General features: G+C 38.9%; 1 protein-coding gene across 1 annotated transcript; it reads right to left on the bottom strand.

Moving 5' to 3' along the window:
• Positions 1-1,013: 1,013 nt before the first annotated feature.
• On the bottom strand, positions 1,014-21,892 carry ptar1 (protein prenyltransferase alpha subunit repeat containing 1). Its single transcript, XM_041256504.1, has 7 exons — positions 21,709-21,892; positions 16,296-16,465; positions 10,135-10,201; positions 8,630-8,734; positions 5,834-6,056; positions 2,880-3,181; positions 1,014-2,619 (listed from the first exon to the last, which is right to left on the bottom strand). The coding sequence occupies exons 1-7, from the start codon at positions 21,792-21,794 to the stop codon at positions 2,292-2,294; spliced, it is 1,281 nt and encodes a 426-aa protein (XP_041112438.1). The 5' UTR covers positions 21,795-21,892; the 3' UTR covers positions 1,014-2,291.
• Positions 21,893-22,259: the final 367 nt, after the last annotated feature.

The following is a 22,259-nucleotide window of genomic DNA, read 5'->3' as shown; positions in this document are numbered from 1 at the left end:
CCTTGAATATCCCTTGGAGCACTGTCAAGACAATTAAGTAGTGGAAGGTGTATGGCACAACCAAGACCCTGCCTAGATCAGGCCGTCCTGCCAAACTGAATGACCGAGCAATTAGACTGATCAGAGAGGCTAACAAGAGGCCAAAGGCAACTTTGCAAGAGCTACAGGCTTTTATGGCCAAGACTGGTCAAAGTGTGAATGTGACAATAATATCCCAAGCACTCCACAAATCTGGCCTGTATGGTAGGGTGGCAAGAAGGAAGCCATTACTCAAGAAAGCCCACCTTGAATACCGTTTGAAGTATGCAAAAAAAAAAAAAAAGGTAAACGTCCTCGAGTGGCCCAGTCAGAACCTCAACCTAAATCCAATCGAAAATATGTGGCATGACTTGAAGATTGCTGTCCATCAATGCTCCCCAAGGAACCTGACAGAGCTTGAACAGTTTTATAAAGAAGAATGGTCAAATATTGCCAAGTCTAGGTGTGCAAAGTTGGTAGAGACCTATCCCAACACTCAGAGCTGCTCCCAAAGGTGCTCCCACCAAGTATTAACTCAGGGAGGTGGAGACTTATCCAATTATGATCTCTCAGTTTTGTATTGTTAATATATAATCTCAATAAAAACTTTTTTTCCCCTTAACAGTGTGCAGTATGGTGTGTAGATAAGTGGAAAAAAAATCCTCATTTAAATGCATGAAACTCTGAGGCACTGACACAACAAAATGTGAAAAAAGTTCAAGGGGGTGTAGACTTTCTAAAGTCACGGTGTATACACACACACTATAACAGTGTAATCGTTTAGAAAATTAGGAGTATCCGATTATTAAAAGATATGGAAATGTACATCCCTACTCCATCAACCTGATTAAATTAAGTCTGCCAGTAGGAAAACATTAAATAGTTTTGCACTGCAAAAAATAAAATGGGAACAGATACACATATTGGTATATTATGTTGTTTTACATATCTGCAGTGTTGAAAGAGTTAAAATAAACTCATCATTAAATCTCAAGTTTCTCATGCAAAACAAATTATATTCTGACAACTACTAACATATAAAACCAAGTGACAAGATCTAGTAATCAAGATATCATTAGATAAGGTCTAGTTGAGTTGGAGCAAAACAACGACTGACTGACAAGAAAAGTGCTGAACCACAGTTTCTGCTAGATGCTGCTTATAAAAACAATTGTAACAGTATAGAACTAGCAAGAAACAAGTGTAACTTTTTTTTTTTTGTATTCCTGTTGGAACTGTAAAGTGTGCATTTGTTTTAAAATTAGGCCAAAAATGAAAAAGGCAGTAATCTCCATGATTAACCCTGATGGAGAAAATTACAGAATAGAGCTGTGAAAAATATTTAAAAGCATGTACCGATTATCAGCTAAAAAAGTTACAAAACGAAGTGTGACAGACATATTAGGTCAGTGGTTAATTTCCAGATCACTGGCACATGTTGTCTATTTAAGTATATAGAAACAGATGTCTCAGGAGCTTTCTGAGATATGGTTGATAAACAAACACAGCCACGAAATGGTTCATTTTCATTGGACCATGCCTCTATAATAAACAGAATGAAGCCATGTACCACTACCTCAAAGCATGTGCTTTTCCATCATTGATATATGGGCACAAGGTAAAAAAATGTGCCAGTGAAAAGGTTACTTTTACAATCTAAACAGAACTTGATTGAGTGACTCATTTAATACAGGTTTGTTTCAAATATGAAGACAACATATGAATGCCTGTCTCTCTATCTTGCACACAACTAAAGTAGCACAACCTTAACATGGCAACTACTTTGGGCAGAAAGCAATGCTTGGAAACCAAAAGGGTCAAAGTGAAGGGCATTTGTTTGCATTTGAAATTTCCAAAACACCGAAATATCTAAAGTCTGTATCTCAAAGATTTGAGGTACAGAAGCTGTTAAAAAAGCAGCAGTGAAGATTTACAAAACATATAAGCTTCTCTTACAAGGTTGCTTAATTAAGGAGAGGTGTTTGTTACTGGAAGACTTTATATATAAATAAAGAAAAAAGAATACATTAAAAAAGAAAATAGAAAACAGAGGAAAATGAGCTAGGCTGATTTGATAAAATACAGACAGTTCAGTAGAAGTGGCGAAATGTTTGTCAAGAATTGAGAAACCTGAGGTACTGGTGCGCACTGAACTTAATCCAGAGACTGCACACTGCTACAGAATTGTCTGCTTTTAGAAAAACCTGGCATTGATTTTCACTCTGAAGAGGAATCTTGCGTTATATATTAATATTCTCCCCACAAGTTCACCATTATTGACCTAGAACAGAGTCAAGCCATTTCTGGTATGCAGCGGCAAACCTGGCCTGTTCTGTACTCCTGCAGTCTGTCAGGGTTTTAGTAATGAACCTGTGCTCTGTTGGCAGGCCTTGGCAGCCCTGCAGAGGGCCCCGTTTCAGCCGCTTGGTCTCCTGGGCATAGACCTGCTTGTTGGGGTCCACAATGCCATCCACGTCCATGGCCTGTGCCGACTTGCCTCCTGTGGTAGCACTCGATGAGTTGTCTAAAGGACGATCACTGCTGTTTAACGGTGATCCTTGCTTATTATTCCAGTGATGCCAGAGGAAGAAAACATACCGCCTTAAACAAAAATAAAAAAAAAAAAACACACCATTGTATTTGTAATTAAAAATAACACATTCTATTCAACAGGATGATCTGGAGTTAACTTGTTATTGAGTGCTTAATTTATTTTACTTATTTATTTTAAGATTGCTTCAAGTAGAAATGGCTAAGTGTCTTCTGATTAAGTACCATGGTCCTTTTTAGAAAGATAAATATTATCTTTGTTACCTCTTTCAACCACTACAAATGAATCTGATATCCAGACACTTGCTTACCTGTGACACCAAAGTGTTTCATGGCCAGGGTACGACTCAATAAGGTCAGTGCAAAGCTCCAGCTCTTCGTCAAACAGGTCTGGCACCACTGTCCTCTGGATCTCAGCTGAGGCCTCTTCTTTTGGAAGACTAACACAACGTTCATTAATAGTGGCCTGCAGTACCGAGGCAGTTTTGTCCAGCACACAGCCAGGGTCTTCAACAAGAGATTTGAGGAGAAACTGTCGGTAATGGAAGCCACTGTGATCTGAAACGTGCATGGACACCCAGTACTTCATAGAAGATAACTCATCAAGATAAACCTGAAATGAGAGTCAGAAGATTTCCTGTACCAAGCCACTGCTCTGCTCACGACAGTTGTACACAGAACTAATTTTCACTTTACCTGTACACTGTATTACACAATTTAGCACATTTTTCAGAATGTCATACTGCTGCTTGTTTGGGTCAAAACTAAAGTCCCTGTCAGCTATGCGTTTTTTTTTTTACAGTTGTAAAGCTCGTTAAACTGTTGAATTCCCAAAATATAGGAGTTCAACAAATACATGGGATAAACGTCGGTAAAACCACTGGCTATTTATTTTCTTACTAAAAATATTTAAGAAATCATCTCTAGGGTGTGTAATTTTTATACTCTCCGTCTGTCCGGTCTCCGTTCCGCTCTGAATAGCTAGGAGTCGCTGTCAGTTACCTCAGTGGTCCCTTAGTAGGCTGCTGTAGTTTCACCTTCAGTCATTTCATCCTATTCTGACAGAGCTCGTAGACTGAAGCAGCTCTAGAATGCTCTCATTTGTTTCAATGACTGTCAATCATCAAGAGCTGCACCGACTATGCACTTTAATTTGCCAGCTACAGCGCCCGTCATTCAAAGTGTCTACTTTGAAATTTGTGGGTTAAGGTGTAGATGAGCTTTTGCGATAGGTATATACGGTGACGGTTACTAGTTTGATTTGAAAATGGGGCGCATGAGGAAAACACTTCATGAATATTGTGCACAATACCCTGAGCAATGGCTGAAGTCTCCACAGCAGGATGAAGCGGGCCGAGTTAAACATACTTTGGAAGCATCCCTCTATTGTAGAATAACATTTTGAAACATGGATGAAACTATACAAACAAACATTTGATTGTACTGCAAAGTAGTTTATAACAATACGTTTCACATGAGGCCGTACATTTTTGGGTCTGTTCATGACTTTAAACATGTTCCAAGCCTTTGTGCTCCAAGATTAGACCATCATGCTGATACCAAGCAATTCAAGGGCTTTCAATTCACTCATGAAATGATTGACAGCAATCAGTCAACACAGACAGACTGAATGCAATGCTTTCTTCTCTAGGCATGCAAGAAAAATGTTGTTCAACTGTTAGCCTTGGTCTGTGTTGTCTGGCATTCAGTGAACCAGGTAATGTAATGTTCAGGATATGTATGTAGTGTGCAATGCATTCTGCAGACTCAAGGCCAGAGCTGCACTTTGGTCTCTGAACCTGTGACTATCCGTTTCACTATTTTCCCTCCCTGGTGCTCGCTTCCCTTTTGTAAAGTAACAATGCCAATACCGTAAATCATAATGTCTTCCCAGAGGCACTGATGTACTTAACTCCAGATCTACATTAAAGCAGGAAAATGTGTGTTGTCCTCCCTAGAGAATGTATGATACAAAAACAGGAGAGCTGTGCTGTACACTATGACAATTACAAATCTTTGATGTGTGACATTAGCTAAAATTCCCCACTGAGAATCATGCTATCTTTACTCTAACTGAATAATAAAAATGCTGGCAGCTGGAAACCCACCATGCCCTAATGACTACATACACACACTTTGCTTTACATTAATATATTATCATTACACTTCTAAAATATAGCATGTGTCTATGGATTTTAAAAAAGACTAAGTAGTCCATTGGCAATAAATACAAGTTACTATAAATAAAATAAAGTATTGATCAGGAAAAATAAGCCTAATATACTGTACCAAACTGAATTGGTGAAGTATGTTAATGTTTTATCAGAGTGAGTGGGGCTTGCATGGAAGCTGACTGGAATATAATCCTTGTTGCAAGTCAGTTACAGTCACAACAGGCAAGACAGAGGGCTGAAAGTAGGCTCTCTGTAAGCAGGCGCTTTTATATCTGCACAAATTACAGGCATTTCATGAGGAAGTCTCAAACGTCATGCGTATCAGGGCCAACTGACAGAAAATAATTTGCTTCAAAAGAAACTCCCTTCCCCCTGGCATATTAACAGGGAGAAAATGCTAAACTATAGGGATGGGCAATCATCCAGGACTGCATCAATTATCTATCCATGGCTGTCCTGGGATTAACACTTAAAACACTACAGAGTGGTTTATGCAATCAAGGTGGATTCTTTACAATGCTCTAAAAACCCAGCTCTGACTTTCACATGGGGTTTGGGTTGATCAAATTAACCCCCAAGCTTTGGTCATATAGGGAGTAAATAACAAACAGTAGTAGCAATAACACTTTTTGCTGTAAAAATAAATAAAATTAAAAAAATAAATCTGCCATTTTGAGTGTGGTAATACATTTAATATAATAACTGTCCTTCGGACAAGGTGTAAAACCGAGGTCTTACTGCAAGTGACTCTGCAGCAGCAATTCACCATCATCCCCCCGCCATCCCCTCCCAAGTCTCTGTAAGTTGCTTTGATTAAATGTGTCTGCTAAATGACCAGGAAGTAATAATAATAATATAATAATAATAATAATAATAATAATAATAATAATACTTTATTTGCAAAATACATTTTATACTTCCTTGAATGAACAATTAAAACCAAATAAGGAATACTAAAAAAAATGCTGAATAAATTCAATGATAAAAATTTGTTTGAAAGCAGGGAATGTAAAATCAGGAAACCAAGCCACAAGTAGAACAGCTACTATTTTGCAGCACATGGTAACTATAAAATTTGTTACAAATGATACCTTTTTGTTGTCTTTTGCAAAATTCTGTATCACCCAAATACGATGTGACCAGGCATTGTAGTTGCTTGGGTATCTCCCTGCAGCTTCAGAGCAGGCCTTCATCTCCTCCTGTAGTATTTGCTGCAGTCTTTCTGTCTGTGCTGCGGCCACGTCCACGGCTCCACTCTCCTTACATGCCTTACTGGAGCAGCATCCCTGGATTAAACTCTGCAAGACCCAGCGCCTACGAAGAGACGTTCCCACCAGTTTTAAAAGTCATAAAAGCAACAGGAGAAAGAGAGGCAAACATTTTCATTTTTATTGCACCGCCATTTGCTTTGTTTGGACAATACTGTGTACAGAACAGCAGCAATCATGGTTTAAAAAAATTGTGTGGGACAGAATATATTATATAGTTCACATATACTTGTTTACCATAGCATCACCAATAACATACTTATTTATAAGATGTTAAATGCAATCTAGACTGTTGACAAAGTGATGCTGCATTACAAGTACTGTCAACAATCTCAATGTGTTCATTTAGTTTTTCTGATTTGAGAACCATTAAATTAACTCATTGTTCTAGGCTGTACATACTGCAGCACTGATATTACCACTTAAACTGTTGTTTTTATGTTTTGGTATTCTAAATGAAAGAAAGAAAACATATGTGGAATATTATTTTACACTGTTTACCTTTAATTTTATATTGTCGCTGTATACATTTAAAGTCCTTTACACGTTTAAATAGAAGCACACAACTTGGCCTTTAATTTACTGAGCTTTTATCAGCAACTGGCACTGTGTAGCTGCAATTATGTTACTGCTTGCAGAATACAATTAAAATGAACAGAAGTGACATCACATCACATTTCCTAGCAATGGCAGTAGAAGCAGTCATTAGGCCAAAGTATGAATGTGCTCATTCTCTTCCTAACATGTCACAAATCAGCATACATTAGGTCTTGATTCTGTACACCTGTGACAGATGCATGAATGTTTTTCCCCCCATCACTATAATAATGAAGTATATTGTTTGTAAATATGAAGCAAAATGGAAGCAAAACGTGAAAAAGCTCTGCATCGGGGCTCCCGAGTGGCGCATCCGGTAAAGGCGCTCCGCATGGAGCGGAGGATGGGCCCTATAGCCAGTTCAGGTTCAGGCTATTCCACTGCCGACCATGGAGGAGCGCTCCCAAGGGGTGGCGCAAAATAGGCCGACCGTTGCCCGGGTGGGAAGGGCTTAGGTCTGCCAGGATGTCCTGGGCTCACCGCCATGCTCACTGCCATGCAGTCATCTCACTGTAGCTCTGAGATGACTGCATGGCAGGTCTGCAGAGTGAAAAAAAAACGGTCGCCCGACAGCACACGTTTCGGAGAACAGCGTATGTTTGTCTTCGTTGCTCCCAAGTCAGCACAGGGGTGGTAGCGGCGAGCTGAGCCTAAAACAATACAATTGGCTATTTCGATTTTTTTTAAAAATGGGGTAAAAATCAATTGGTGACTACTAAATAAAAAAAATAAAATAAAAAAAAAGATCTGCATCATCGATATTTAATTGAGCTTAAAAAACAATGTAGCAGTTAAAAAGGTAATTTCTTCTGGACACAGCCTGTAATGGAAATGTATTGAGAGAATCATAGAATACGAGTGGTCTGTATCATTAACATGATCAGAGATTACAACAATGTAGCACTAAAACAGCAAAGTTACTGCACACCACTTGAAATGGGATTTTATTGAGAGAATATTAGAATTCAACTACTGTATGCCAAATAATGTGGTCTGACTCATTTAAACATGTGTCAGTGATGAAGGGGTAACTTTTACTGGACAACACCATTAATGGAACTAAAAAAAAAAAATACAGCTGTGTACCAAACACTAAGACAATTAATCAAAGTGTACTGTCTCTATACAGCAGAAATTGTAAAAGTCACATGACCTCAATATGGTAGCCATATTGAGGCAGAGATCAATGTCATGGTCAGCAACACTTAGAACGCAGGGTTTATCTAACCCTGAAAATATGAACTCACTACCTCAAATAGTTTGCATGAGGTTTTGACACAGAATAAAGTTGGTACAGATTATTAAACCAATATCTCAGTGTTGAGTCTTTATCACCCATAAACTAAAAGTTCAAAATGACCAATACTAGCATCTTAGGTCAAAGTGAAAGGTACCATTTTACACTAACACTGCAAACTATGCCGAGTCATGACTCTTCAGATTCAAAGGTTGCAAACAATGGGATGCAGTAAAGCTGTGACTATAGTCAATCAGTGTAAGCTTGATATGCGCTTAAACCAAACTAGTCTAAAAGAACAAACAGTGAAAAAAAAAGAGAAGTATACTGTAACCAGGCAGGGAGAGAGGAAGTTAAAATCCTCCCTGCCAAAAACACCCGCACCTGGCAACTATTGTAAATTAGTTGCCAGGTGCAGGGTTTAAAAAGCAAGGAGTTTGTGCAGGGCTGCCGAAGTGTGTGTAGAAGCCCGTCTGTGTGCGTGTGTACAGTTGTAACAGAAAAGGCAGTGAAAGGCTTTTTGAGTGTTTTGTGTGAAACTGTTTTTGTAATATTTTGTTCAGACCGGTAAACAGCTTAGTTGTCCGGCTTATTCGTGCATGTTCCTGTCTGTCGTACAGAGCTAGGTTTTTATTTTCTGTTTTGTTTATTTTGCTTTATTAAACTTAGCACGTAAGCGCTTTCAAAATACTCCATCTCTGTGTCTGGGTCGGTACTTTAAAAGGATGAAATGAACCCGAGCTGCAAGGCTCATTTACAATATTTATAAAAAAAATGTTACAAACCTGTGAATCCACGTTTCTGGGCTTTTGGGAAATTTGGTTAGAGCAAGTTTCCCCAAATACAAATCTTTCTCTGGACTTAACGCACCACTCTGAATCAGCTCTTTCCTAAATGTTAAAACATATAAAACAAAAAGAGACTGAAATTAGATCCAACAAGTTGTGTATTCAACATCAGAAATCAGTACATTTTAAGATCTTTTAAAGTAGTTTTAAACCTTCTACTTACATACTTTTGATCATGTGTGCAGTTACATTCAATTTATTGGTTAACTAATCTTTAAAATTCCCTGGTGCTGTAAATTCCAAGTTTTACTCTGGTGGCATATATGTTGATCAAAACAACCCCTTTAGCTACAGTATACCTTAACATTTTGCACTTTGGAATAAATCTCTCCTTATTTAATGCATTCCTCAAAGCATAGTGGCACTATGTCTTATTCTCACAGCATGCAGTAAAACAGGTCAGTCTCTAAAGTCTCTGCAACACCAGTACTGTGCAGTAATTATGACAACATTGACAAACTCGCTGACAAGTGTCTACAAACCAGGTATTATGTTACCACTACTATTCTACTGGTATCCATACATGCAAGAACCTACCACATGTCTGCGGTGCATGTTTTAATAACTACACACTTGGGCTTCAATGAGTGCCACTGCATGAAATGAAATGTTCTCCACTGTAAAACACTTTCAATCTGTACAGTGTTTATTTTTTTTTTCCCCATTGAGATAATATAGTATATCATTAGATGACTATATCACCATCATTACCTGTTTAGACAGCACCTGTAAACCTCACAATTCGACAATACTGGACTATATGGCACCCAATTGTACCAGTACTTGCATCAGCTTGTACTTGCACTGAACTGCTCCATACCTTGCCGTATTCTACTCCTGCTCTTAATTATAAGTTCTGCCTGTGTCATGCATTTCACTTTACTCTTATAGGTGTCTGTATTCACATTTTTTGCAATTGCTCTTACTTGAAATCACACTCATTCTGTCATCACACTTACTATGTGCTCACACTGGACTTTAGTCATATAAGCAAATAATTTTACTATAAGTTAACTGCTCTTAGTCAAACCCCCTCTTACATGTCATTAGTTACTGTATTCTCTTTTTTTGCTCTTATTTTAATTTGATCTTTTGCTGTGGATGTTATTGTACTTTTGCTAGTATTGTACAGCTGCTCCTATGTGTAATGTGATATTCTGAACTGTGATACTTTACAATGTGATATTTTGTAATGTGACACTTTGTACTGTAATATTTTGTAATAATTTGTATACTTCCATCCAAAAAATAAAGTTTATCTGTGATAAATCATACTAAAAAAAAGTACAATATTATTCTAATTAGCAAAGTTTAATTCATTATTCTTTCAACCTGCGACGGGGGGAGAAAGCTCAAAATCTTCAATGAATGTGGACCGAGCTGATAGAGAAGCGGGTGCAGTGAAACAAGCTCAGCCCTGTCATGTGCTCAGTGTGCCGTACCTGACATTCCAGGCAGTGGTGAAGTCTGGATTCAGCAGCAGTAGCGTACAAGTGATATCTATCAGTGCTGGAAGAGAGAAATAGAGTGACAGTGTAATACTTCTGTAAGTGATGGAAACACATGACTAGTTAAATCTGGGGAAATTTCATAGAAACAGACACCTGCCACCCATACAACACAAACACTAAAATCGGTACAAATACATCCTAACCCTTTTCTATTAAAATAATTGAATTACATATATACATATATACATATATACATATATATATATATATATTGTAAACGATCCTCGCACTCACGGAGTTCGTTGCCCCTTTAAGATAGACCCAGGACACAAAAATTGATCTTTTACGGCGCTGACGCGCACTTTTTAATAAACACAGAAATGAAAACAAAACAAACGCCTAGCTCCCTCTTGGAGCTCTGACTAAACATAGACTGGTTCCTCACTAAACCACAGGACGGCTAAGCCGTTTACCTGACAAACACCAAAACGGGCTTCTCTCAGCACTCTCTTCAATACGACTGGACACACACGCAGTCGGGCTCTTCACTCAGCAGCCCCGATCAGTCTGGCTGCCTCTTTTAAATACCCTGCACCTGTCTCTAATTTATAATTACGATCAGGTGCCGAGGATTAACTAAATCATTAAAACAATTACAATTAAACCCCATAACACCCAAATGTGCATTCTCACAAGGTTTTTAGCAGGGAAGGATTTTAACCCCCTCCCTGGTACCTACAATATATATATATATATATATATATATATATATATATATATATATATATATATATATATATATATATATATATATATATATATAGAATGTGTGTGTGTGTGTCTTGGTTACTGAAGCCAAACGCGCCCCAACAATCACCCCTCTTTCAAAGTCACTGAGGTCTCCTCTTGCAGCCATGCTAGCCATAATTACAGGCAACCAGGCCTGGCCAGCATTTTTATACATGACGCTAAGCATGCTGAGATGTAATTTGCTTAATTAACGCATGAGCCACACCTATGTGAAAGCCCTTGCTTTCAATATACTTGCTGTCCCTCATTTACCCAGTTGTTTCAATTTTTTTGTTTCTCATCGGCAGGGACTGGGGCCCTTGTCAGGACAGAAGGGAAAATGAATGGAGCAAAGTACAGAGAAGTCCTTGAGGAAAAACTGCTGCCCTCTGCAAGAAAGCTGAAACTGGGATGGAAGTTCACCTTTCAGTATGACAATGACCCAAAGCACACAGCAAAGCTACACTGGAGTGGCTAAGGAACACAAAGGAAAAATGTTGTAGAGAAGAATGGTCAAATACTGCCAAATCTAGGTGTGCAAAGTTGGTAGAGACCTATCCCAACAGACTCACAGCTGTAATTGCTGCCAAAAGCGCTTCCACCAAGTATTAACTCAGGGGGGTGGAGACTTACCCAATTATAATCTTTCAGTTTTGTATTTTTAAGATATAACTGTTTTCCCCTTAACAGTGTGGAGTATGGTGTGTAGATAAGTGGAAACATATCTGCATTTAAATGCATGAAACACTGAAGCACTGACACAACAAAATGTGAAAAAAGTTCAAAGGGGTGTAGACCTATTCGCACTGTAAGCGTAATCTGGCAACAAATTCAATCAGCTAAAAAAGCGATGAAGGAGCTCCATGTGACATTCCTGGATTTGGCTAATGCATATGGTTCAGTGCCACATAAATGTCTTTTGGCGGCATTTGATTTTTTTCACCATACCGATGACAATAACAAATTTAGTGAAAGCCTACTTTGGAGATTTGCAATTTAGTTTTTCAACTTTAGAATTCAGCACTACATGGCAATGCCTAGAAGTTGGAATAATGGCAGGATGCACCAGTTCTCCACTGGCTTTTACCATGGCAATGGAAGTAATTATTAGGGCATCAAAAGGGTAGTGGGAGGAGAGCGCTTGGCTTCTGGAATGCGACTACCACCGATTCAAGCAGATATGGATGACATGACAACAGTAGCCTGCACTAATTGGTTATTGGGCAAAGTAACCAATAACATCGAATTTGCATAAATGCAATTCAAGCCCACTAAATCAAGGAGCATCTCTATAACCAATGGTAAAGTAGCAGATAAAAGGTTCTACATTAATGGTGAGGCAATACCAACAGTGTCCGAGAAGCCAGTGAAAAGTCTAGGGAGATGGTACGATGGGGATCTAAAGGACATAGTTTGTGTGGGAGAAGTTAGACAACAAGCAGTGGAAGGGTTGAAAAGCATAGACAGCAGTGTTTTACCAAGCAAACTGAAACTCTGATTCTTTCAGTTTGGTCTACTGCCAAGACTGCTGTGGCCACTGACTGTATACAAAGTTTCCTTGACAACAGTTGAGAAGCTGGAAGCTTTAAATCAGTTCATACAAAATGGATGGGAGTTCCATGCAGCCTCAGCAGAGTGGGACTTTATGGTAAAGAAATACTGCAGCTACCAGTCTCTGCTCTAACCGAGGAGTTTAAGTGCACCAAGGTCTGACTGGAAATTATATTAGTAGATGCATGTGACAAATGCGTAAGGGAGGCAGCACCTGTGTTGAAAACTGGAAGAAAGTGGGCGGCAAAGAAAGCTATGGAAGACAAGGTTGCCCTTCGAATCGGAGATATTATGGGGCAAGTTCAGCATGGAAGATAGGGGCTTGGTCTCAGTTCAGCTCTCCCTACATGGCACAAGGCAACCCAAGCTCAACGGAGGAAGTTGGTTGTCAACGAGGTGCAAAAGCAGGAAGATGAGGTGTATAAAGGCCGTTTCCCAGGCCAAGCAGGGAGAATGGATGAGATGGGAATGTGTGGAACAACACAAGATCGGCTGGCAAGACCTATGGACAATGGAACAGAGCAGGATCAACATATGATGTTCTCACATCACCACAGAACCTAAACCTCTGGGTTAGTGAGGATCCCTCATGTCCTTTGTGTTCATCACCTGCAACATTAAGGCACATTTTGACAGGAAATAAGGTAGGTCTTAGCCAAGGACAGTTTACTTGGCGCCATGACCAGGTGCTGCGATGTTTGGCCTTAGCATTGGAAGACAAGTGTAACCTGTCCAATAAGTTGCCACCAGTTCACTCAAAGCATTACACACAAGACAATATTCCTCCATCCAGGAGAGCAACCACCAAGAAACGGTGTTAAAACCAAGCCTCGCCCAGGACAACTGGAAGCTACTAGAGACTGGAAAATGTTGGCAGATGTTGATCAACAGCTTATTTTTCTATCCGAGACTGCCACCACTAACCTTCAACCAGACATGGTCTTGTGGTCTGGACCAGCACGCCTTGTTCATCTGGTCAAGTTAACAGTGTCATGGCTGGATGCTGTTGATGAGACGTCAGAGGAAGAAACTTTGGTGTGCTCAACTAGCTGCTGAAGCGGAAAAGCAAGGATGGAGAGTCCGGGTTTACCCAGTGGAGGTGGGTTGTCGAGGATTTGTGGCACACTCTACAACCCGGTTTCTTAGAGAGGTCGGGTTCAGTGGCCAAGAGTTGCGTCGCACAGTGAAGAACTTATCTGAAGCAGCAGAAAGTAACAGCAACTGGTTGTGGTTGAGAGGGAAAGACTCTGGCTGGGGATCTAAAGCACAATAGAAAGAAAGCAACGCTGATGTAAGGGTAAGTAAGCTGGGATGCCAGAATCACTGTCGAGCCCTCTTGAGGTGTCGTGGGCTATTCGACGGAAGGTGCCAACTTGAAGACAATAGAGATGTACCCAATTTAGCTGAATCCAGACGGTTGTCATGCTGATGTGCTGGGGAGACCGCACTGTGGTTGATCCCCGAAGCAAGCATTGCAGCCGTTGTGTGTGCTGATGTGCTGGGGAGGCAAAATAAGCTGATCCCTGGAGCCAGCATTACACTTCAGCCATCAACACCAGACAGAAGGAGATCAACATCATCAGATGGAAAGAAACGCAAACGGATGGTGATGCAGATGGATCACATTAGTTTACTGTAAAGCTACGTCTTGGTGCTTATCTTGGCAAGCACCGAGTTTAAATCAGCATGAAGTTTTAACATCTACTCTCATGTAATGGAAATCATTCCCCCCATCCTAAGCTATTAAAACACTCCTGCTCAATAGTGTATATTTGCTTAGAAAACTGCCCACCTGTCTTGTCCATTTAGGGACATTTCAGATGTGTAACTGGCTTCACAAGCACAGTTAAGGGTAAAAATGTAGTCCAGGTGTCCCACAAGAAAATAATTAAATATAATTGATCAAATATATAATATTTTGACCATACATTGATAATAGCAGGGCACGAAATAACCAATGGAACCTGCGGCAATTGCCACAGTGCTGAAGCTGCTTGCTGCAATGCCACCGCCCGTCACTGCTGCCGGTGTCTGTCAGCACCAGCACATCTTATCTACAACCCATTCACAAACTTGCTCAGCATCAGCTGGCCCTTTCTCTGTCTAATCTCATCCTGCAAGAAAAGCACTCATTATCATGTATTGTTTCCATTCTTTTTACTGTGCACCTCCCAGCACTAAACCATGAGAAAGACGTACTGTATCATTGGTTAATGAAGGGCAATCAGAGGGAGGGACGCTGTTAGACTGAGTTCACTATTACCACGCTTCAAGGAATTTTCAATCACACGTGTTCACTGGCAGTACCACTATGATTTTACTGTTTGTGAGCACCATACTAACTCAAAAACGTTTAAAAAGAAAGAAGGACGAAGAGCTGTCTAAAGCGGCAGCAAAGTGTTCTAGGATTGACCTAATGTTCAGGTAAAACATGGAGCACAACAATTTGTGCCCGACAATAATTATAATATTAATATGAATTTACAGTTGTCAAGTAATGCAGAAAAGACAAGATTAGACAGAATTAAATTGAATTGTGGCAGAACGGGCTTACAATGTCAATACTCTTAAAAAACAACGGTGCAATACACATTCTAACTCCTTTCATGTCTTCAGTGTATATAAACTGCTTATTTATATAGATAGTTTGATGACTGTTGGGACCAAGATGGAGCTTTTTGGTCAAAACTCAAAGCGCCATGTGTGGCGCAAATCTAACACTGCCCATGCCTCAAGACACACCATCCTGAAGTGAAGCATGGTGGTGGCAGCATCATGCTGTGGGGATGCTTCTCATCAGCAGGGACTGGGCATCTTGTTACAATTGAAGGAAGAATGGATGGAGCAAGATACAGGAAAATACTGCAAGAGAATCTGCTTCAGTCCGCTAAAAAACTGAAGCTTGGGAGGAAATTCACCTTTCAGCAGGACAATGATCCCAAGCACAAGGTCAAAGCAACATTTGTGTTGCTCAAGAACAAAAAGGTGAATGTCCTACAGTGGCCCAGTCAAAGTCCTGATCTCAATCCCATTGAGAATCTGTGGCACTATTTTAAAATTGCGGTCCACAAGCGTCATCCAACCAACCTGAACAACCTGGAGCAAATCTGCCAAGAAGAATGGGCCAAAATCACTCCGACACTGTGTGCAAAGCTGGTACATACTTACCCCAAAAGACTTAAAGCTGTTATTGTAGCGAAAGGTGGCGCTACTAAATATTAATGTGTGGGGGTTGAATACTTATGCAAGCAAGATATTTTATTTCTTAAATATTTCCCAACATAAAACCAATGTCACCTTACAATAATTTATTCTGAGTTTCAGTGTTTTAAAATAAAATATCAAACAGAATGAAATTTCAACGTACCATTTGTAATTCAGTAATATGAAAGAGTAATATGAGAATTTAGTACTATGAGTGTATATATATATACACACACACACACACACACACACACACACACACACACACACACGAGTTTGACTGATTTATTTTTAAACTTGTTTAACTAACTTTTTTTTTTTAAATCATGCAACCTTTTTTTTAACCCTGAAAAATACACAAAAGCAGGTATTGGTATTTTTACTTAATCCACCCAAAATCAACCCTAGATCCAAATTTTGGAGGAGCAACCACCCAGACTTCATTTTCTATCATATTTTTCTTACCACTAAAAGCACAAATTGATTGTTTTTAGGCTTCACATGTTAAGTTATAATGGCAGTACATGTACAGTATTATGATATTTAACATGTTAAAGCGTAAAAGTTAAATTTGGGAAAATATATTTCAGAATTTATAAGAAACTTACCATCTTTGTCCAGCCATAGTTTCCTTTGTCTGTAGAGCAGCAGTTTATTATGAACATAGGGCAAGAGAAACTTTATGCACCAGCTTTCCACACCAAGTTTGTTTTCCACTAGGACTATGGGGCTTCGATTGTACCGGGCTTCTGGACAAGGTATCAAACCAATTTCATCACTAGAAGACAAAATACAGGCATTCTTGTTTAACAGGGCAACTGAAGTAAACCAAGAGCAACCAGAATGAGTCATACCAACTTTTTAAATCTATGGCCTCAAGGGGGGATAAAAAAAAAAACCCAAAAAACAGAAAGGGACTGTGAACTCATCCAGCCATTAACCGCACCAAGCTCTACAAGTTATGCATGGAAATTGAACAGCCTCTCTCATTCCATCGAATCTTTGCATCCCCCCGCCCTGCGGGTCTCTTCCTAACGCATCCCTACTTGCTTTCTTTCACTTCACGTGTACACGCAGCTGAGACAGACTGCAGGGAGATTTGAATACGAACACATAATCGTTGTGTGTGCTGTTTTTGTTCTCTTTTAAAATATAAAAATAGCTAACGTTGCAAATGAGTACTGGTTTTTGTGTTTTAACATTTTACCCCTACCATGCTAGGTAATTTCTCCCAAATGTAACCAGTTGTAGGACCCCAACGATGATTCAGTTGGAACAGCACATTCCCCAACCCAGTTAGCAGACAATAGTTAATACTGGTTTACAATTTTGCATTTGTCAATTAGCAAGCTATGGAACACAAAGTATTATAGCAATCTGATACCAACACAGTAGTAGTTGGGGTTCCCCCAAAAAGTAATTACATTGACACAACAAATTAACCCTAAAACCTCAAAATACAAAATAAGTTGAATTACTTTCACATTTCATGTTTTCCCTAGAGGATACCAAATATTATAGGCAGCTATAATACCTAACATCTCCCCAGAAAAAAATAAAAATGGGGAGCCAAAGAATGGGCAAAACAGCAGACCATGAAGAACGTATTGACCCAAGGTAATTTCACATTTTATAGTGTGCGCACAGAAAGTCTATAGTCTATAGACTATAGAAAGTCTACACCCCCTTTCAAAATATTCATCTTTTGTTGAATTATAGCCTGGAATTAAAATGTAGTAATTTTTTTTTTCATTCATCTACACATCCTAGCCCACAACTTCCAAAATTTAATTAAAAATAAAAGCTGAAGTAGCCTGGTTGGATAAGTGTCCACCCTCCTTGTAATAGCAATCTAAATTAGCTCAGGTGTAACCAATCGCCTTTAAAATCACACACCAAGTTAAGTGGCCTCCACCTGTGTTAAATTGTAGCGATTCACATGATTTCAGGATAAATTCAGCAGCTCCTGTAGGTTCCCTCTGCTGGGCAGTGCATTTCAAAGCAAAGACTCAACCATGAGCACCAAGGCGCTTTCAAAAGAACTCTGGGACAAAGTTGTTGAAAGTCACAGATCAGGGGATGGGTATAAAAATATCAAAGGCCTTGAATATCCCTTGGAGCACAGTCAAGAAAATTGTTAAGAAGTGAAAGGTGTATAGCACCACCAAGACCCTGCCTAGATCAGGCCATCCCTCCAAAATGGATGACCAAGCAAGAAGGAAACTGATCAGAAATGCTACCAAGAGGCAAATGGCAACTTTGCAAGAGCTACAGGCTTTTATGGCTAAGACTGGTCAAAGTGTGTATGTGACAACAATATCCCAAGCACTCCACAAATCTGGCCTGTATGGTAGGGTGGCAAGAAGGAAGCCATTACTCAAGAAAGCCCACCTTGAATCCATTTGAAATATGCAAAAAAAGCACTCAGGATTCTGTAGCCATGTGGCAAAAAGTTATGTGGTCTGACGAAACTAAAATGGAACTTTTTGGCCTAAAGCGTTATTTTTTGGTGCAAACTCAACACAGCACATCATCCAAAGAACACCATCCCTACTGTGAAGCATGGTGGTGGTGGCAGCATCATGTTATGGGGATGTTTCTCATCGGCAGGGACTGGGGCTCTTGTCAGGATAGAAGGGAAAATGAATGGTGCAAAGTACAGGAGTCCTTGAGGAAAACCTGCTGCCCTGTGCAAGAAAGCTGAAACTGGGACGTTCACCTTTCAGCATGACAACAACCCAAAGCACACAGCCAAAGCTACACTGGAGTGGCTAAGGAACAAAAAGGTAAATGTCCTTAAGTGGTTCAGTCAGAGCCCTGTCCTAAAATTTGTGGCATGACTTGAAGATTGCTGTCCATCAACACTCCCCATCGAACTTGACAGAGCTTGAACAGTTTTGCAAAGAACAATGGTCAAATATTGCCAAATCTAGGCATGTAAAGTTGGTAGAGACCTATCCCAACAGACTCACAGCTGTAATTGCTGCCAAAGGTGCTTCCACCAAGTATTAACTCGGGGGGAGGGGTGGAGACTTATCCAATTATGATCTCTGTTTTATATTTTTAATATATAACTTTTTTCCCCTTAACAGTGTGGAGTATGGTGTGCGGATTAGTGGGAAAAAAATAATCATTTAAATGCATGAAACGCCGAGGCACTGACAACAAAATGTGAAAAAAGTTCAAGAGTATAGACTTTCTATAGGCACTGTATATCTTAGAAAAAAAGGTAATGTGTTTTACACACCTGTCTCTAATAATAAAATCATGACAGACGTAGCCCTGTATAGTAGTACTCCATTGAGGCTGGCTTTTCTATAAAAACGCCTTCCCCGGGAATAATGCCAAGTGCATCATATTACAGGACATCTCTCATAGGAAAAATAGTTGAGACGCGCAAGCTACACAAAAAACACATCGCATTTGCAGATCATTAGTGAATGTGCGTAAACAGGACATACAAAAAATATTATAGTAATCCATAACCCATATTATATATATATATATATATATATATATATATATATATATATATATATATATTATATATATATATATATATATATATATACAGTAACACACACTATATTATAATATATATATATTATATATAATATATATATATATATATACACACACAAACACAAAACACAGCGGAAAGCCTCGATTCACTGCTAGGTTATTTTTCAATCGGGACAACACTGCCCGGACTGGTCACTAAAACAGTGTGAAACGTTTGTAAAACTATCCGACACAATTACTCCCTCACTATAAACATAAAATGATTATCATTTGCATATCTTTTAATCAATCAAAATGCTCACGGACAAAGACAATCCTGCCCCATCAAAGTACACTAAATCTGTGAGTAACGTCTTACAAACTATACCACACAACTAAAGTATGAAAACTCTTAGTCTTAATTATTTGTATTGTGTAGATTAGAGATTTTTCAAGACGTTTTGGATTGCTTTAGTGCCCTGTCACTGCAGTTTTCTCTTGGTGCGGCTTTCACCCTCCCCTTTCATGCCCTGTTACTGAAAAAACGTCACCAACTCGGTCCCTTCATTCAAATTAGGCTGCTTTTAAGGCGCTCCACATGTAAAGCACCCTTAATTTGAGTATAAAACCCGACAGAAAAAGCTGTCCGTATTACAGTTTTTCAAAATAAAACTTTGATGAATCACTCATTTAAGAAAAAAAAAAAAAATGTAAGCACGAAGTTTCGGAAAACATTTCTGAACACCAACACTTTAATGAATAAAGCCCCTAAAGCGACATGTTTAGTAATAGACTCGATTCATAGTTGCATTAACTATTGAAATGACGTCACCCACTGGTTTATTACAGCTATGATTTATATATGAAGAACGCATTGCCCCAATAACATATTTTCCAAGGCGTTCGTTCTTTACAGAGAAACCCCAGCCATAATTAAATAATGTATACAGGTGCGACTGAGAGCAGGTGTGTAAACGCATTGGCGCAAAAAAAAAATATTTTTTTTTTTTCTAAGATGTGTGCAAACAAAAATTATTTTTCAAAAGATATGATTCTATAAGATATGTGGAAAATGAATGTATACTAGAAAAGCCAGTTTTTCTACTTTATTAAACCCCGACTCAGGTCGTATGTAGAATAATGCAAACTCCTTTTCTTTCTTTCTTTTTTTAAGTCGAATTTTCTCGCTTGGCCCCAGGGCTGTTCCGTAGCTGCGCGTGCACGTGAAGTGAAAGGAAGCAAGGAGGCGTTCTGAAGAGACCCAAAGGGGTGAATGCAGAAATCTTACCGGATGCAGGGTATTTCACAACACCGGCAAACACTTTTGACCACAGATCTGAACCAACAAGCACAAAAAGGCTCCGAACTTTGCACACTAAAACCACAAAAAGTAATTCAGGCATGACGTAACATAAGCACCATACTGATGGTTCAAGGCACTTCACACCAAACCTCTAAAAATAAACTAGTACTGGGTTTCAATGTTTTTGACTTGATTTATTTTCCAACCATACTGCGTTACAGCCATACACAATTCCATACGATGCCTACGTGGCTAACAGCTTTTGGATCATTAACTGCGTAAGAGAGAAAAGCATACACACATTCTGAGGTACACTGCATCTAATCTATGTAATAATAATTCTAATACACACGTAATTTACATTTTTTACCACAGTATACCCGATGACAGTCGCCAGCAGTCATTTTTATTAAATATATTTGCAATACATTATTGTTAAAAATCATCAGCAGTAAGCTTTTTTTATGGTCATCGTTTTTAATTTAAGATCCCTATTTCGATGGCCTAGGTTTCTAGAAATTACTTAACATAGTTCCTTTTGTATCCACATCACTGGCTTCTTTAGTACACGGTAGGATTCGAGAAAAAAAAAAATGTAATAATAATAATTCCACCACTTGCTCTCACTTTTCTACTGTACAGCTATGGGCTAAAGTTTTGCATCACCTATAATTTTAGGATTGGGACAATTAAAGAAAAACAACTAACCTATATGAACAAGTAATAAAATAAACTACAAGATGATATCGCAAAATTCTACCGGAAGCCATAATACAGAATGTCATGTTAGATTTCAAAATGTCACACTTATCGTTAAGTACCATGGAAAACTACAATGCGGTATGTAATTCGTTATGTTAACGTAACATTACTTAGTAGGTTTCATTCGACTATATGAGGCAAAATGTGTTAATTCTATAGGATGCTGCAAAACTTTGGCCATAGCTGTATTCCCAAAATGTATTTAGTGGTCTACTACAATAAATACGGTGATTTGTCAACCCTTATTTATATACAAAGAATGTCGTTTAAATACTATTACAGTGGTTTATTTGTCAATGAATACCTCTTAAACTTTATTTTTAAATCCCACAACAGACGTAAATTGAGATGTATTTCACATTCTGTAGATACAGAACGCCAATTCACGACTTTTCAGTTTGTTATTTTCTCTCACCTTAAATTGATTTAATGTATATATCGAGAAAAATCCTTACATGTTGTGGTTTTTCTTTAGCGCGTTGTTGATGTCTTTCACAACTCTCTGGACCAACACGTCCACCTCCTCTTCCGACTCTGCCATTGTTTTCAACGCTTAGCTGCTGATGACAACAGAAGTGAGACAGAGTACTAGCTCCGGGTCAGGGAGAGTTAACCTGGAACAGAACAGCGAGAAAGACTGCTGTCGGTGAGAAAGAGCTTACATTTTCATAACACGAATTGTGTTTTCGTAAGCTGCAAGGGAATAAAGAAAGCTATGCAAAAGCTTTTTTATTTATTTATTTTTTTACATTGTGCCATTTTGTCGTTATGGGAACGACTGAGCCTTTTGAACCATTGGTCCGCCAAAAGGTTCACTGATCTGAATCACATGAAACACTTTGTGCTGTCAGTGCCATCTAATGGTTGATTTGCGCAACTTAATGTGTTTAAAATCAAGGTAGTACTGACTTGTAACGGAACTATCAATAATAAAATGGCAAGGACAACTACACTGTTAGTTTACACAGAGAAAGCAATGACAGTGAAATGGTTTTCAACCTTTTTT

This window comes from Polyodon spathula, chromosome 1, assembly GCF_017654505.1.
Source record: "Polyodon spathula isolate WHYD16114869_AA chromosome 1, ASM1765450v1, whole genome shotgun sequence".
Lineage (NCBI taxonomy): Eukaryota > Metazoa > Chordata > Actinopteri > Acipenseriformes > Polyodontidae > Polyodon > Polyodon spathula.
This window is presented reverse-complemented; position numbering and strand designations above follow the sequence as displayed.

Excerpts from the sequence above, each read along its gene's own strand:
- ptar1 (XM_041256504.1), bottom strand. The coding sequence starts at position 21,794 with ATGGCAGAGTCGGAAGAGGAGGTGGACGTGTTGGTCCAGAGAGTTGTG. Across the intron at positions 16,466-21,708 it reads CTAAAGAAAAACCACAACAT|TGATGAAATTGGTTTGATAC; the intron begins GTAAGGATTTTT and ends TTTGTCTTCTAG. Across the intron at positions 6,057-8,629 it reads CCAGAAACGTGGATTCACAG|GCGCTGGGTCTTGCAGAGTT; the intron begins GTTTGTAACATT and ends GTCTCTTCGTAG.